Source organism: Balaenoptera musculus, chromosome 16 (assembly GCF_009873245.2).
Source record: "Balaenoptera musculus isolate JJ_BM4_2016_0621 chromosome 16, mBalMus1.pri.v3, whole genome shotgun sequence".
NCBI lineage: Eukaryota > Metazoa > Chordata > Mammalia > Artiodactyla > Balaenopteridae > Balaenoptera > Balaenoptera musculus.
The window spans coordinates 50,343,727-50,356,373 of NC_045800.1; the positions used below are offsets into that span (position 1 = coordinate 50,343,727).

General features: G+C 58.6%; 1 protein-coding gene and 1 long non-coding RNA gene across 2 annotated transcripts; one reads left to right on the forward strand and one right to left on the reverse strand.

The window, feature by feature from the left end:
- Window positions 1-863: 863 nt before the first annotated feature.
- Window positions 864-11,156, reverse strand: OPN4 (opsin 4). Its single transcript, XM_036827864.1, has 10 exons — window positions 11,013-11,156; window positions 9,661-9,806; window positions 8,446-8,579; window positions 7,923-8,126; window positions 7,089-7,260; window positions 6,482-6,646; window positions 5,441-5,548; window positions 4,401-4,581; window positions 3,109-3,252; window positions 864-1,243 (listed from the first exon to the last, which is right to left on the reverse strand). Exons 1-10 carry the CDS (start codon window positions 11,154-11,156, stop codon window positions 1,205-1,207), a joined length of 1,437 nt encoding a protein of 478 aa, XP_036683759.1. The 3' UTR covers window positions 864-1,204.
- Window positions 2,715-6,775, forward strand: LOC118882318. The gene is made up of 3 exons (XR_005016758.1): window positions 2,715-2,965; window positions 5,881-6,124; window positions 6,586-6,775. It is a non-coding gene; the product is annotated as an uncharacterized LOC118882318 (long non-coding RNA).
- Window positions 11,157-12,647: the final 1,491 nt, after the last annotated feature.

Genomic DNA, 12,647 nt, shown 5'->3' on the forward strand with positions numbered 1-12,647 from the left:
ACTTCACCACCTCCTCTGCCCTGTGTCATGCAGCCCAGCTGTCCTGCCTGCCTAGGTCTGGCGCAGGAGGCCAGCAGCTCACGGCCAGCCCCCCGACCTCCCCCATCCCATCCCCTGCCCCTCCCCCAGGCCCCATCCCATCCATCCCTGACTCCAGCTTTATCTCCTCTCCAGGGAAGGAGGGTGTTTGTCCTGCCAGGCTGGTGAGGACCCAGCAACAGTGCGTGACCAGCGTGGGGAAAGGAAGGAGCTGATCCTGCACAGGGATGGGGAACCCTGGGCTAGGCCGTACCTGGAGCTGCAGGCTCTTTCTCTGGACTCAAGCACCCGCCTGATGCCTGATGCTGCCTCTGGGGAAAGGGAGGGGTAGCAAGAAGGATGCTCTTAAAGGGGAAGGCCAGCCTCCCTCCATCTGCCTCCCCTGGGAGATCCGAAGCCAGCCAGAGAGCAGCTGACTCACAAGTCGGGAGTGAGCTGCTTCCCAGTAACAGCAGCTCATCGGGGAGTAGGGATGGGGGCAAGCCTGGTCTTTGCCCCTCCTCCACTCTGCTCCCTGCAGTTTGAGATGGGGTTTTAGGAGTGAAAGTCACGAGGTGGGGGACAGAGGGAGAGGAGGAAGAGAGGCTGCTGTCAGCATCAGAGGCCAGGCCTTGGCTCTCTCTCCCACGGTGGCACCAATAGGTAGAGACTGTGCTTGTCGGAGACCTTTTCCGCTTTTTATTTTTCTACATCCTGCCAGAGCCAAACACCCTGGGATGAATTAGACCACTGATTTGAAACAAACCACAGGTGCAGTGTGTGCACTCGTGTACTTGGTGTGCATGCAAATATGTACACACAGGAGAGTGTGCCCGAAAATGCACATGTGCAGAAGAGGGTGGGCCATGGTGGAAATAGCACTCTGGGGGGAAAGCCAGAGGTAACGGGTTCCAGCGAGTGAAGGTCTGTGTTCCAGGCTGCGGGAGGGCCTGGGTGCCCACTCTTCAGGCTGAGCCTGGGGCGCAGGCTCTTGAGCTGAGAAGTGGGTGCAGACCACTTTGCAGAGCAGGAGTTTTGCAGTACAGGGCCACGAATCCAGCACAGCTTGGGTGACAGGGCCACTTCCAAAGCCCGCAGGCCCACAGGGTAATCCTGGGTCTGTGTGTGTGAGGGGGAGGTGAAGGGGTTGGACATGTCCCAGAAGAAAGACAAACCGATGGGCACCCTACATCCTGGGGTCCAGGCTGGGGAGCAGCCCTTTGGTCTGAAAGCAAACAGCAGACATTTGTTTAGCTCAAGGAGTATCCCACTGGGAGTAGTCTCCCAGGGACCCTCTGTGTTTAGGGGCACCACATGACAGAGGGTGGTTGTGTGGCCAGGTTTTGTCCTGGCTGGGGGCTGGGCCTTCTCCAGGCGATGTCCGAGGCCACCTTCAGGCCGTCCCTCTGGGATGTCCCCAAGCTCTCGGACTCCTGGGGTCGGGACTGAGCTCTCCTCACCCCCACCATCTGATTCCGCCCTTCCCTGCAGTCCTCTTCCACATGCTCCGGAGTCTCCTCTCTCCCTGCGGTCTTAAATGCCTCATTCCTTGCCTGTCCTACCGACTTCCTCCCATCTTCTCTCTGCCGGCTCATTCCACTCAACCTGTCCTTCCCCAGCCACTGCGGGGAGGCCCAGCTAATCTGCTAAGTTGACCAAGCCCCTCAGTGCTCCGCGAAGCCCTCCAAGGGCTCCCTGTCCCCCAGGCTCATGACTGGAGACCCCTCACGACAGCACCTAGTGGGCCTCCCCATGGCTCCTACCACCTCCTTCCCCATTCCCTCCTCCATCCCCACCGCCAGCTCCCAGAGCCCCTTGGCTGCTCCTGGGGTCACAGGAGACATTCTGTTCTGGGACACCCTGCTATGTTTGTACAGGCTGTTTGCTCAGCCTGAACCGCCCAATTCCTGCTCCTCAGCCCCATCCTGCCTGGCAATCCCTGCTTTACCTCCACCTTTCCTGGGAGCCCTCGGGGACCTGCCTCTGCTTTCAGCACCCTGTGTGCTGATACCTCGTTGGCAGTGCTTATCACACGCGCTAGGTGACTGCTGATGTGCTGTCCCTCTCTGCCCAGCGCCCCACCCCAGCCCAGTATTCTCTCCAGGAGAGGCACAGTGCCTTTCATCATTGCCCGGCCAGCCTGGGGGACGCTGCCGGCCTCTGCCCTGGCCTCTGTGGTCATGAACAGTTCCCGGGCTCAGGGCTGGGGCACCTGGGGAGTGGTGCTCCCTGAGGTGGGAACGCTGGAAGAGGCAGGGGCCCCACAACTGCCGGGAGCAGCCCAGGGCTCCCCCTCTCTGGGACAGGCAGGGGAGCAGCCTGGGGGAAGGAAGGCAGGAGAGCGCCTCTGGCCTTCGTCTCGCTGCCCGGGAGCTGGGGGTGTGGTGTGGGTGTGAGTGGAGGGGCAGGGTGGGGAGCTGTCAGCTGAGGGGCAGGGCAGCCTCAGGACCTGTGCGCACGGCGTTTCCAGCGTTCCAGAATATGGCCTTCTCTAATCACCATCAACATTCCGTTCCATAGGCACTTGGGCTGACAGCTGGCCTTCTTTTAATAGCCACAAGTATTCAGGGCGATACCCTAATCTCAGGGCATTTGCAGTGAGCACATACACCGATTGCAGCCCCACACCCCCAGGTACACCCAGTTTCCAAACACAGAGAGGTACGTGCCACCCACACTTGGTCACATGCACGGCTTAGAGCAGACACATTAGGGCACACTCAATCCCATGCCCCACGGTGCCACAGGGACAGAATGTGTGTGCCAGGCACACGGTCACACACATTTACATACATGACGTACATTCATCATAGTACGGTAGAGCCACCACCACCTGCTATGTACATGCACAGTCAAGGTCACACAAACACACAGACGCTCTCAGGCACAGTCACACTCACGCCTGCTCAGAACACCTTGGAGTCACGGAGACACCCAGGACCCCCAGGTGGGCAAGGGAAAGCTGGGAGGTGCAGGGAGGGGGTGATTCCCAGAGGGCATTGGGCCTGCTCCCCTCTCCTGGCCGCTCCCTGGGCTGCTTGCTCCTTATCCCCTCCCTTTTATAGATTGGCAGGTGCCGGGCCCAGTTACCTTTCCGGGAGCCTCTGCTTCCTGTCCCTGGGACTTGGGAGGGGCCTTGGCTTCCACATCCTCCGGGCCCTGACCGCAGGGGGACCATCCACTCACTTGCTGGGCAGTCCCCCAAGCAGCTGTTGCCTCCGTGTCTGTCCAGCCCTGGGGGAGTGGGAGAGTCCCTGTGAGGTGAGGGGGACACTCTGCATCCCTGCTTCTGCCCCCTCCCTGACCAGGCCTTTCTCCATCCTCTCTACACTTATTCACTGGGGTGAAGCCCACAACACTGTCTGCAGGGTTGCTGGTCACCAAACCCTTGCAAACTGTGCGTGCATGTGCTGGGATGTGTGTGTGTCTGTGTGTGTGTGTGTGCTTGTGTGCTTTCTTAAGCATGTAGGATGGGTATGTCTTCATGAGGATCTAGGCCCTCTTAATGGATAAGATTCACTCCTTGATGTTTACAACATTAGTTCAGGGATGGGTCCTCTGACAGCTCCTCCCTCAGTCCCTCAACTGAGACCCTCAGGGATGGAGGTAGTGGGAGGAGGTAAGTGGAAGCACTTGGTGAGGACCAGAGTGGGCCCTGTAGGCACAATGATGGAGGAGCTGGGGACAGGGGCTCAGGTCACAGGGAACTCTCCTGGTGACATCAGGGGGCATCAGCGCTCCAGGCCCCAAGTAGGGGCTGGCAGACTGGTAGCTCCCATGGCTGACCACAATGGTGGGGTCAGCATCCATGGGCACCCTATCTAGTCTTAGATGTAGACATGATGATTTTCCCTTTCAGAGGAGGACACAGAGGCTCAGAGAGGGTGAGTGACCTGCACAAACTCACACAGTAAGGACTTAAACTCAGGCTTGAACACAGGTCCCCCAACTCCAGAGCCAGTGCTCCTTCCACTGTATCCTGTGAGCTCCAGGAGGAGGGCGCTTAATGCTAAGGATGAAGGGTCCTGAGCTAGCTCCTGCCTGTCTCTCTAGAGGCCCATTTAGGGTCAGAAATGCTAGTCTTTTCAATCTGAGGCTCTAAGGCCCTGGGATAGTGCTGGCATGGAAAAGAGGCGGCCTGGAGTTGGAAGACCCATGTTTAGTCCTGGCCCTGCTGCTGGGTGACCTTGGGCCAACATGTTGCCTCTCTGACCCCAGTGCCCCTGTCTGGCAGGGAGGATGGTGTGTGGGAATTGGGGGGGTTGGTGAGGGGCTCTTCCTGCCAGCGTCCCAGGTTCCTGAGGGTCCCTGAGTCTCAGAGGCAGCCCCGCCCAGAGGAAAAGATGGTGAGGTGCCAGTCAGTGAGGGCCCAGCCTCCTTACCACCTCGCTCTCAGAGCCCAGGGACACCTGGCGCCTCCGTCCAGAGATCCAGCTGAGGTCCGAGGCCTGGCTGCTCAGTGTGGAGCGGTGGGTGGAGCGGTAGCTGGTGTACAGGCCATTGCGCTGGCCTGACACGCCCAGCAGCACCCCGAGGCAGGGCAGGTGCTGGGCGATGGCCATTCTGCAAGGACAGCACATCGGGTTAGGGGGATGGACAGACAGACTTGAGGAGATGGGGGTGGATGGACAGACTGATACTGGGCTAATGGGAGTGGACAAAGAGCCACTGGGGAATTGGGGACGTACAGACATTGGGGTTATGAGGATGGGCAGACAGACACTGGGTCCATGGGCATGGAGGGAGAGCCTTAGGGTGGCAGGTTCAGCCAGATGCTTGCTTTCAGTTCTCGAGTGGCTGACCTAAGCCACATTTCTGCAAATGGGGACCAAGAACACTCCTGAGCCGCCTCTGAGCTGGATGGGCTAAGGCCTACAGCTGGCCTCAGCAGGGTGCTGAGTTACTGACACCACCAGGCAAAAGGAAGCACTGAAGGCCCCCTTGTGGAAGAGGCCAGCTGTGCTGGGATTTTATCAGCAGAGTGCACTCCGGGCCAGAACAAGCCCCAGGCCTCTGCCAGGGCCCCTGAAGTGGAGTGGAGCTCTCCCTGCTGTGATCTCTACAGGCTGTCACTGTCTGGGGGCCTCTCTTTGTAGCGAGCAGCACTGCTGATCAGCCATCCTGGCTGCCTTTTGGCCTCAGCTCTGAAAATCCCAGTTAGTACTGGACACTGCCCAGGGGACTCTGATGTCCCTCCAAGCTGAGCCTCCTAGGAAGCTGTGACAGCAGAGAGGGTCACACCAGCTCCAGATCCCAGCCGGTGTCACTGGCTGCTCTCAGCTGCTAGAGTTCCCCACCCAATGCATGTACACAAGGGACAGGAAAGATGGCTGGCCTCTGCCCCCATTTATAGGCCCAGGCCCTCTGTGCCCATGAGGGTGGGACTGGGGATCTGGGGCTGGGTTCTGGCAGAGGGCCACACCTGTACTTGGGGTGGGTGATGGCATAAATGATGGGGTTGTAGATGGCAGAGGCCTTGGCGATGACAGCTGGCACCGAGTTCATGTAGGGCGTCAGGACATGTGCGTACCTAGGACAGAGAAGCTGTGGTCCCTCTGCCAGCTGGCCCTCCCTGGGGACTCCACAACCCGCCAGCCCTCTCAGGAACCTTCTTCATAGGCCAGCCAAGCCCTGCCAGGGCACAGCCCAGCCTGGTCCAAACCAGCACGACCAAGTCATCCCCGGGGGAGGGACTGCAATGCCAGGGAGAATCCTGATCTGAGGTGAGTGGGAACCCAGGGAGCAGTTGAGGGAGGGGTGCTGAGAAGATGTGCCAGGTTGGGGGTTTCACCAGGTCCCACTGTCCCTGTGCTGCTGGCAGTAAACCCTCCCCACCCCCAATGACTCTGGCCCTCTGCCCAGCTCTCCCCATGCCCCGCCGAACCCTGATGCCTGCTTCTCCCCTGGCTCCTTGAGAGTAACTGCACAGGAGGGCCCCAGAGGGGACCAGGCTGTTCCTGCACAAGGAGAAGGTCTCATACCCAAGCACCTGCAAGGACTCATAGTTCTCACTGTCTCAAAGTGCTCCTGAAGTCTGGCCTGCCTCCATGCTGCTGCAGATAGCAAAGTCCGCAGACTCTAGCCACAAAGGACTAGAGGGCGGGAGGTGAGTAGCACCTTGGCTGTGTGCCCACAGTCTGGGTGAAGAGGAAACCAGAACCTCAGGGAAAGTTGCATATTCCCAAGGGATCTGGCAGGACCTGGCAGCCCTTGCAGGCCCTCAAGCCAAACCCAGTGTGGCCCAGAACTCCCCCAGCATGTCTCCTAGTGCCTCCAGGAATGAGACAGGCCTGGCTCCCGTGGGGCATCTCATAGCAGGGGGAGAATAAGTCTGTGAGGCTGGACCTAGGGTGTGAGGACGGCTGGCTTGGGCTTGGGCTGGGGAGGGAGACGCTGCCCCAGGGTCCCCTTACCCTTCTCCCACTCTTCCAGCCCCTGCCCCAGCCCCTTAGCCACTGCTCACCCAGCAAAGCCCATCAGGGCCACAGTAGAGTAGGGGGCCCAGGAGAGCACGAAGAGAAGGATGACCAACAGCTCGATCTTGGCCATTTTCCACTCATTCTGCAGACGCTGCCGTTGCCAGGGGCACTCACCACCACCCTCGCTGGCCCCGAAAGTCTGGAGAGCTCTAGGAAGCATGCAGAGTCTGGGTCTGACCCCACTCGGGTTGCAGTGAGTGCCAGGGTCATGGCTACTGTCAGGGAGCCTTCTTGGACCCGGCCATCCCTTCCAGTGCAGGCAGCCCTGACTCCCAGAAAGTTCCCCAATATATCCAGCCTAAGCTGCCTCCCTGCGCTTCTACCTGTCGTGTCTCCTCTTTCCCCCACACCCCCTGACCAAGGCTGAAGGCCCCCGCTTCAGAAGACCGTGTCTCCTGAGACTTTTCTAAGCACCCAGGTTGTACTGGCCTTTTGGCACCCCATCCCATAAGCATAGGTACTGAGCTGGTCTCTGCCCATCTGGGGCTGGGAGTGCCCTGGGGTGTGGGTACAGATGTGAGTCACGGGCATCCCTGGCCAAGGGGCACAGCCCCCCTCCCATGGAGCCCCTCCTTCATGCCCAGCTCTTACTGGCCCGTCTCCCGGATGGCCTTGAAGATGAAGATGTAGCAGTAGATGATGACAAGCAGGGGGAGGAAGAACACAAAGCAGAAGAGCAGCATGGTGTAGGCGCGGACCGATGGCATGAAGCTCACGTAGTCCCAGGAGCAAGAGGTCAGCAGCCCCTCGGGCACATAGGCACCTGGGAACCAGGAGCAGGTGCTCAGCCTTCAGGGCAGCGCTGACTCAGGCTCCTCATCCAGCAGGGGCTTTGGATGTGGGGTCTGAGCTTCTCAAACACTGACCCCGGCCTCAGCCCCGCCCTAGTGGAGTGAGGAAGCCGGGGCACGTGGAGGGGAGCTTTCCAAGATGGTTCTAGCAGGAGACAGCTGGCAAAGTCCACTGCTGCCCAGTCGTGCCAGTTTGGAAGAGAGACCTCACCATAGCCCCAGGGTCTTACTCCCCCAAGACTTCAGCCAGCTTCCTGGTCCTACCTCAGAAGGGTGGGTGCCTTGCTGCTAACCCTCCTACCTGCTGAGGCCTCACACCCCAACTCCTGCCTGTCTGACTCATTGCAAACTCAGCATCAGATGCACCTGTCACTTCCCGCCAGCCAGGAACCACGTGGTCTTCCCCTCTGTATTTGGGAATGGGAGCCCAGGTTATCCTCTGATTGTTGATGGTACAGCCTCAGATCCCCCTGCTGCTAGTCATGTCATGCCCCCTGAATGTCCATTTGCTCTGAGACTTAAGCAGTCCCTTGGCCTCTCCTGCCAGCTGGTCAACCCAAGTCCACCTACCTGCCCCTTGAACGTACCCCTCCCAGCCTATCTTCCCTTCCCCTGATTCCCTGAGCCCACTTACTCCAGCCAAAGAAGGGCGGCAGACTCCAAGCCAGGGCATAGAGCCAGACGCCCAGCAGGATAAGCGCCGCCCGCCTCTTGGACACCATCCTGACGGTGGCCAGTGGGCGTGTGATCACCAGGTAGCGGTCCAGGGCGATGGCCGTCAGGGTAATCATGGAGGTGATGCCAAAGAGAGCCCCACAGAAGGCATAGAATTCACAGCCTGTGGGCACAGCTCCCTGACCTCAGTCCTTGGCAGGGAGCCCATCAGATACCCCAGGGGAAGGAGGGTCTGCGGATTGCGTGTACTCAGCTCCTATGCTCGCCTCTCAAGGAAAGCAGGCCTAGTTCCTCTCCACCCCGCCTACATGCATCTGACAGAGGCTCACGGAAACCTCTTGCTAACTCATGAGACTGAGGGTGGCCGCCCACTCTGCCCAGGAAGAGCACACTGCCTTCTCATCTGGGCCACCCTCCACGGTGGGCGTCTCCTGTCCCAATCCTCCTCCTCCCTCCAGCAAAAGGGAGTCCCAAGTGTCTACCTGCCTCTCCAAAGAGCCACTGCTTATAGACGCTGCTGGCGAAGAAGACGGGGGCCTGGGTGAAGGACATGAGGAAGTCGCTGACTGCGAGGTTGATGATGAACATGTTGGCAGGTGTCCTGAGACCTCTGCTCCTGTGAGGGGTCAGAAACCGTCAGGAGGCGCTTCTGCTGGGGAGCTTCCCTCACACACATGTGCACACACATGTATGCTTGCACACAGGCACGAGCTGCTGGCCCACAGGCCCATCCCGCTGGCCAGCAAGTACCAGCCAAACAGCTCTTGAGCCTGGCATTGTGGGCTAAGAGGTGAGACCCCTCAAGGCAGCAACTCATGCCTCTCCTGTCCCCCTTTTCCCAGTGTTCCTGCAGTCCTCACCTTCGGGGCTGGCAAAGGGGAGAGGAGTTGACGATGGTGCCCACAGGCCAGGTACTTTCACAAACCTCACATCCCATAATCATCCATCTTCACATCTACCCCCTCACCCCATTTCATTCTGCAGATAAGAACACTGAGGCTCCCACCCGTGAAGTGGCTTGAGGTCACAAGACTCAGTAAGTGGCACAGCCAGGATTCACTCATTTGCTGGGCACCGCACATATAAAAACTTACTTAATCATCCCATTGACTCCATGAAGTAAATCACAATTTCATTTTGCAGACAAGAAAAGTGGACTCAAAGAAGATAAGTAACCTGCTCAAGTCATTTCAGCTAATAGGTGGTAGAGCCAGGAGTTCACTTCTCCACGTGCCTGTCTCAGCCATTCAGGCGGCGAGTGGGGCAGGCAGGGAAGGGAGCCAAGGGTGGTGGCCCGGGCTGGTTGCTGAAGGGCTTGAGGACTCAGGACCCTGGTACCAGGGCTGCTCTTTGAGGCAGAGAGAGGATGCCCACTGGGACAGGTGATGGTGGAGGTGAGCCGAGAGCAGGGCAGAATAGGCAGAGACGTGTGTGTCATAGGGACACATACCCTACACGGACGGTGTGCCTGGGACCCACTTAAATGTGCCATTCAAGCTGCCCTGGATTACATTTGGGCCCCTTTCCTGGGTTTGAAGATAGAGGCCTGAGCCTGAGACCATTGGCCCTGGCCTCCCCACCCAGGCTCAACAGTGCCCTGGCAGAGCTGGCACCAGAATTTCCACCCTGTGTTCTGCCCCGTCTCTGCATGGCTGGCTGCCCTCAGTGCCCAGGCCCCCATCCTGCCAACCAGGCACCTGCAGAAGGTATAGATGACCGTCAGATTTCCCAGCATCCCTGTGAGCCCCACCAGCAGGATCACCGTGCCCAGGGTGTAGTGGGCATAGTCTGGAACATCGACCGTGGGAAAGGGGACCCAGGCAGCAGCCTGAGCCCTGGCTGCCTGTGAAGAGACAGAGAAACAAGGTCATCACATGACTCCATCACCTTCAAATAGTCCTGAGAAGAGTTAGGGTTCCCAATGGGGCAGGTAAAAAACTGCCGCAGTGGGGCAGGCTCAGAGTGGCAAAGCCATTTGCCCACACAGCTAGCAAGTGGCTGAGCTGGAACGGAAACACAGGTCTCCTAAAGTTGAGCCCAAGTTCCTATGCCATGGCCCAGATGCAAAAGTCTTCTAGAAGTGTGCTCAGATCACCTTTGGAGGCTGGTAGGACAGACAGACACATGTTTGGCAAGCAGGGACATGGCTGGAGTGACTTCATCTTTCCTTGGGGAGAAGGCAGAGCCATCTCCTGGGTGCGCTCCTCCCCTCTGTGTGGGCCCCATCCCAAGTGCCCGAGACAGTCAGCAATGGTATTCCAGTCCCCTTTCACTCTGGGGAGGTGGAGTGGGGTGGAGCCCCTCTCCTCAGGAGTCCCACACCCTTCCCAGCCTCAAAGAAGGAGGTTGTATTCTCCCACTATATAACTGGGTAGGGCTGACTTTGACACCTGGTGTGAGAGTGAGAAAAAGAATTATCTTTTAAAAAGAAAAGTCAGGCCCCCTAGGTCACTGTAGGGAGGTCATGATCCTATGAGGCCAGTACAAAAGGCTTTAAAGACTCCTCCCACCCAGCTCCTTGCCAGGGAAGGGAGTGGTTTAATTTCTGTCCTGCCCTGGCTCCTGTAGCTACTGGAGCCTTCCCATCCTGTCCATAACCTAGGCCAGCATCCCATAGTCTTGAGGTTACCCTCATCCCTCCCCAGTTAATGGTGGGGTTGGGCCCTGGCTAGGATGATGAAAGCAGCAGAAGGCACCAAATACCTCACTCTGGGCTGGGACAAACCCAGGGGCCCAGGGCAGGCCTTCCTCTCTGGAAGGCTCTGGGGGGCATCCTACTACCCTCAGAAAGAAATGGACGGGCCATTCCAGCCCTTTGTCCCACAGGGCTGGCCTTTCTGTTCCTTGGGTGCTCTCCACGAGGAAGGAAAACTTGCCACACTCCCCTCTATTGGTCTCTTCGCGTAGGACGGGCTCAGAGAAGTTCAGTAACGTGCCCAAGGTCACACAGCAGAGCTGTGGAACCTTGTCAAAGCCCCTGTGTGTCCCCAGGAAGAGCACCAGGGAGGGGGAGGGGGGCTCTGCGTGCACACGCTCACCCCAGGCTTACCGTGGGGCTGACGGGCGGAGGGTGGTCCAGGCTGGAGGTGCTACTCCAGGAGCTGTCCCACCTGCTGCGGGAGGCTGGGGTGGCTATGCTGTTGGATTCCTGGGCTGGGTCCGGTGGGGCTCCTGTCCCCAAAGAAGAGTTCATCCTGATGTGGGGTGGCCCTTCTCAAGCCCACGGAGAAGTCAAGGGCACGGGGAGCTCAGGATATTAGCTGTGCCCAGCCTCCCAACGTTCCTCCATCCTCAGCACTGCTTCGCAGTCCACCGGCTGCCTGCTCCTGTGTCCGGCGTAGACCCAGGCTGGAGCTGTTCTTGGGGCTGGTGGCTGCTCTGTGTCCAGTGAAGCACAAAGGAGAGAGTGTCACAGTTATGGCGACTCACGGTCACAGGGTCTGTCTCCACCTTTAAGTAGCAGAGCTGGGAGTGTACATGCCCAATCACTCGGCGCCTCGGCTCCCTCAGACACAGGTCCCTGATGATGGTGGCACGCATGTGTGAATGTGTGGGCGAGTGAGTGTGTGTGTGTGTGTGTGTGTGAGTATGAGAGTGTGTGTCTATGTGAATGTGTGTGTATGTGTATATTTCAGAAGAGATTGCCAGTCTCCGGCCCTTGCACTTTGTCCTCCCCTCTGGCCAGGCTCTCTTTCTTCCCTGAGCTCATCAAGAACAACTTCTGCCACCCCCAAGACACCCCCTTCCAGGGCTCTGTGGAGCCCAGACTCAGCCTTTCCACGGGGCGCCCTCCCCTCGTGTCTGCCCACATAACCCATCACACCTTCACAACCATCCCATCCAGAACCAAGGCTGGTCCACCCATGTCACAGATGCAGAAGCTAAGAGGATACACCAGGATATAGCACAATCAGGGGGGAGATCAGATCACGAGGCATCTTTTGTTTGTTAGTCTTTGATCATAAACTTTTTAATGAAATAGAAAGATTGAAAAAAAAGAAAAAAAAAAAACCCACAAAGCTGGTAGAGACCTGGGAGCTCACTCAGGCCTGCAGGCCTGGCCTGAGTTGAGTGAGTATCAGAGAGGTGGAGAGGACCCCCAGGCCACGCCTACCTCTTGAGGGAGGACAGCAGGAGGAAGGTGGGATTCCAGGGGCTGGGGCTGCACAGCAGGGTGTCGCAGAGAGAGGGTGCTCCCAGGTGGGAGCGGGAGCCTGAGTGGGGATGCGACCGCTGGCAGAAGTGCCACAGTGAGCAGAAAGCGGGTCATGAACGCCCACCACTCTCCTTCTGATCTCCTGTCCTTCTCAGGTGCCTTGCAATGGCCAAACCTACCTGGAAGTCAGAGGTAGGGGGGCTTGAGAGATGTGGTTCCCTCTGACAGAGAGCAGAGCAGGGCAGGGTTACGGAGCCCACATGCCTCATTCCTCCACACCACCCCTGCCTGCCACTGTTGCCAGTAGACAGTGTGGGTCCCCTCCACTCCCACTACTGGCCAGGAGGTCAGCCCTCCCACTTCACCTGTGGATGTTCCTGTTCTTTAATTTTCTCACCCCACCCCAGGGGCTGCTCATGGAGAAATGTCCTATGCCCTGGGTGGGCAGTGGTGCCAGCTCTCTGCCTGGCCAGTCTCCATAGCTCCCCTGGACCAGCCCGAGCCACTCTTCTGCTCAGCCTGGCCTAG

Coding starts and splice junctions, on each gene's coding strand:
- OPN4 (XM_036827864.1), bottom strand. CDS start 11,156: ATGAACTCTTCTTTGGGGACAGGAGCCCCACCGGACCCAGCCCAGGAA. Junction 9,807..11,012: donor CTCCGCCCGTCAGCCCCACG/GTAAGCCTGGGG, acceptor GTCTCTTCACAG/GCAGCCAGGGCTCAGGCTGC. Junction 8,580..9,660: donor GTCATCTATACCTTCTGCAG/GTGCCTGGTTGG, acceptor GACCCCTCACAG/GAGCAGAGGTCTCAGGACAC.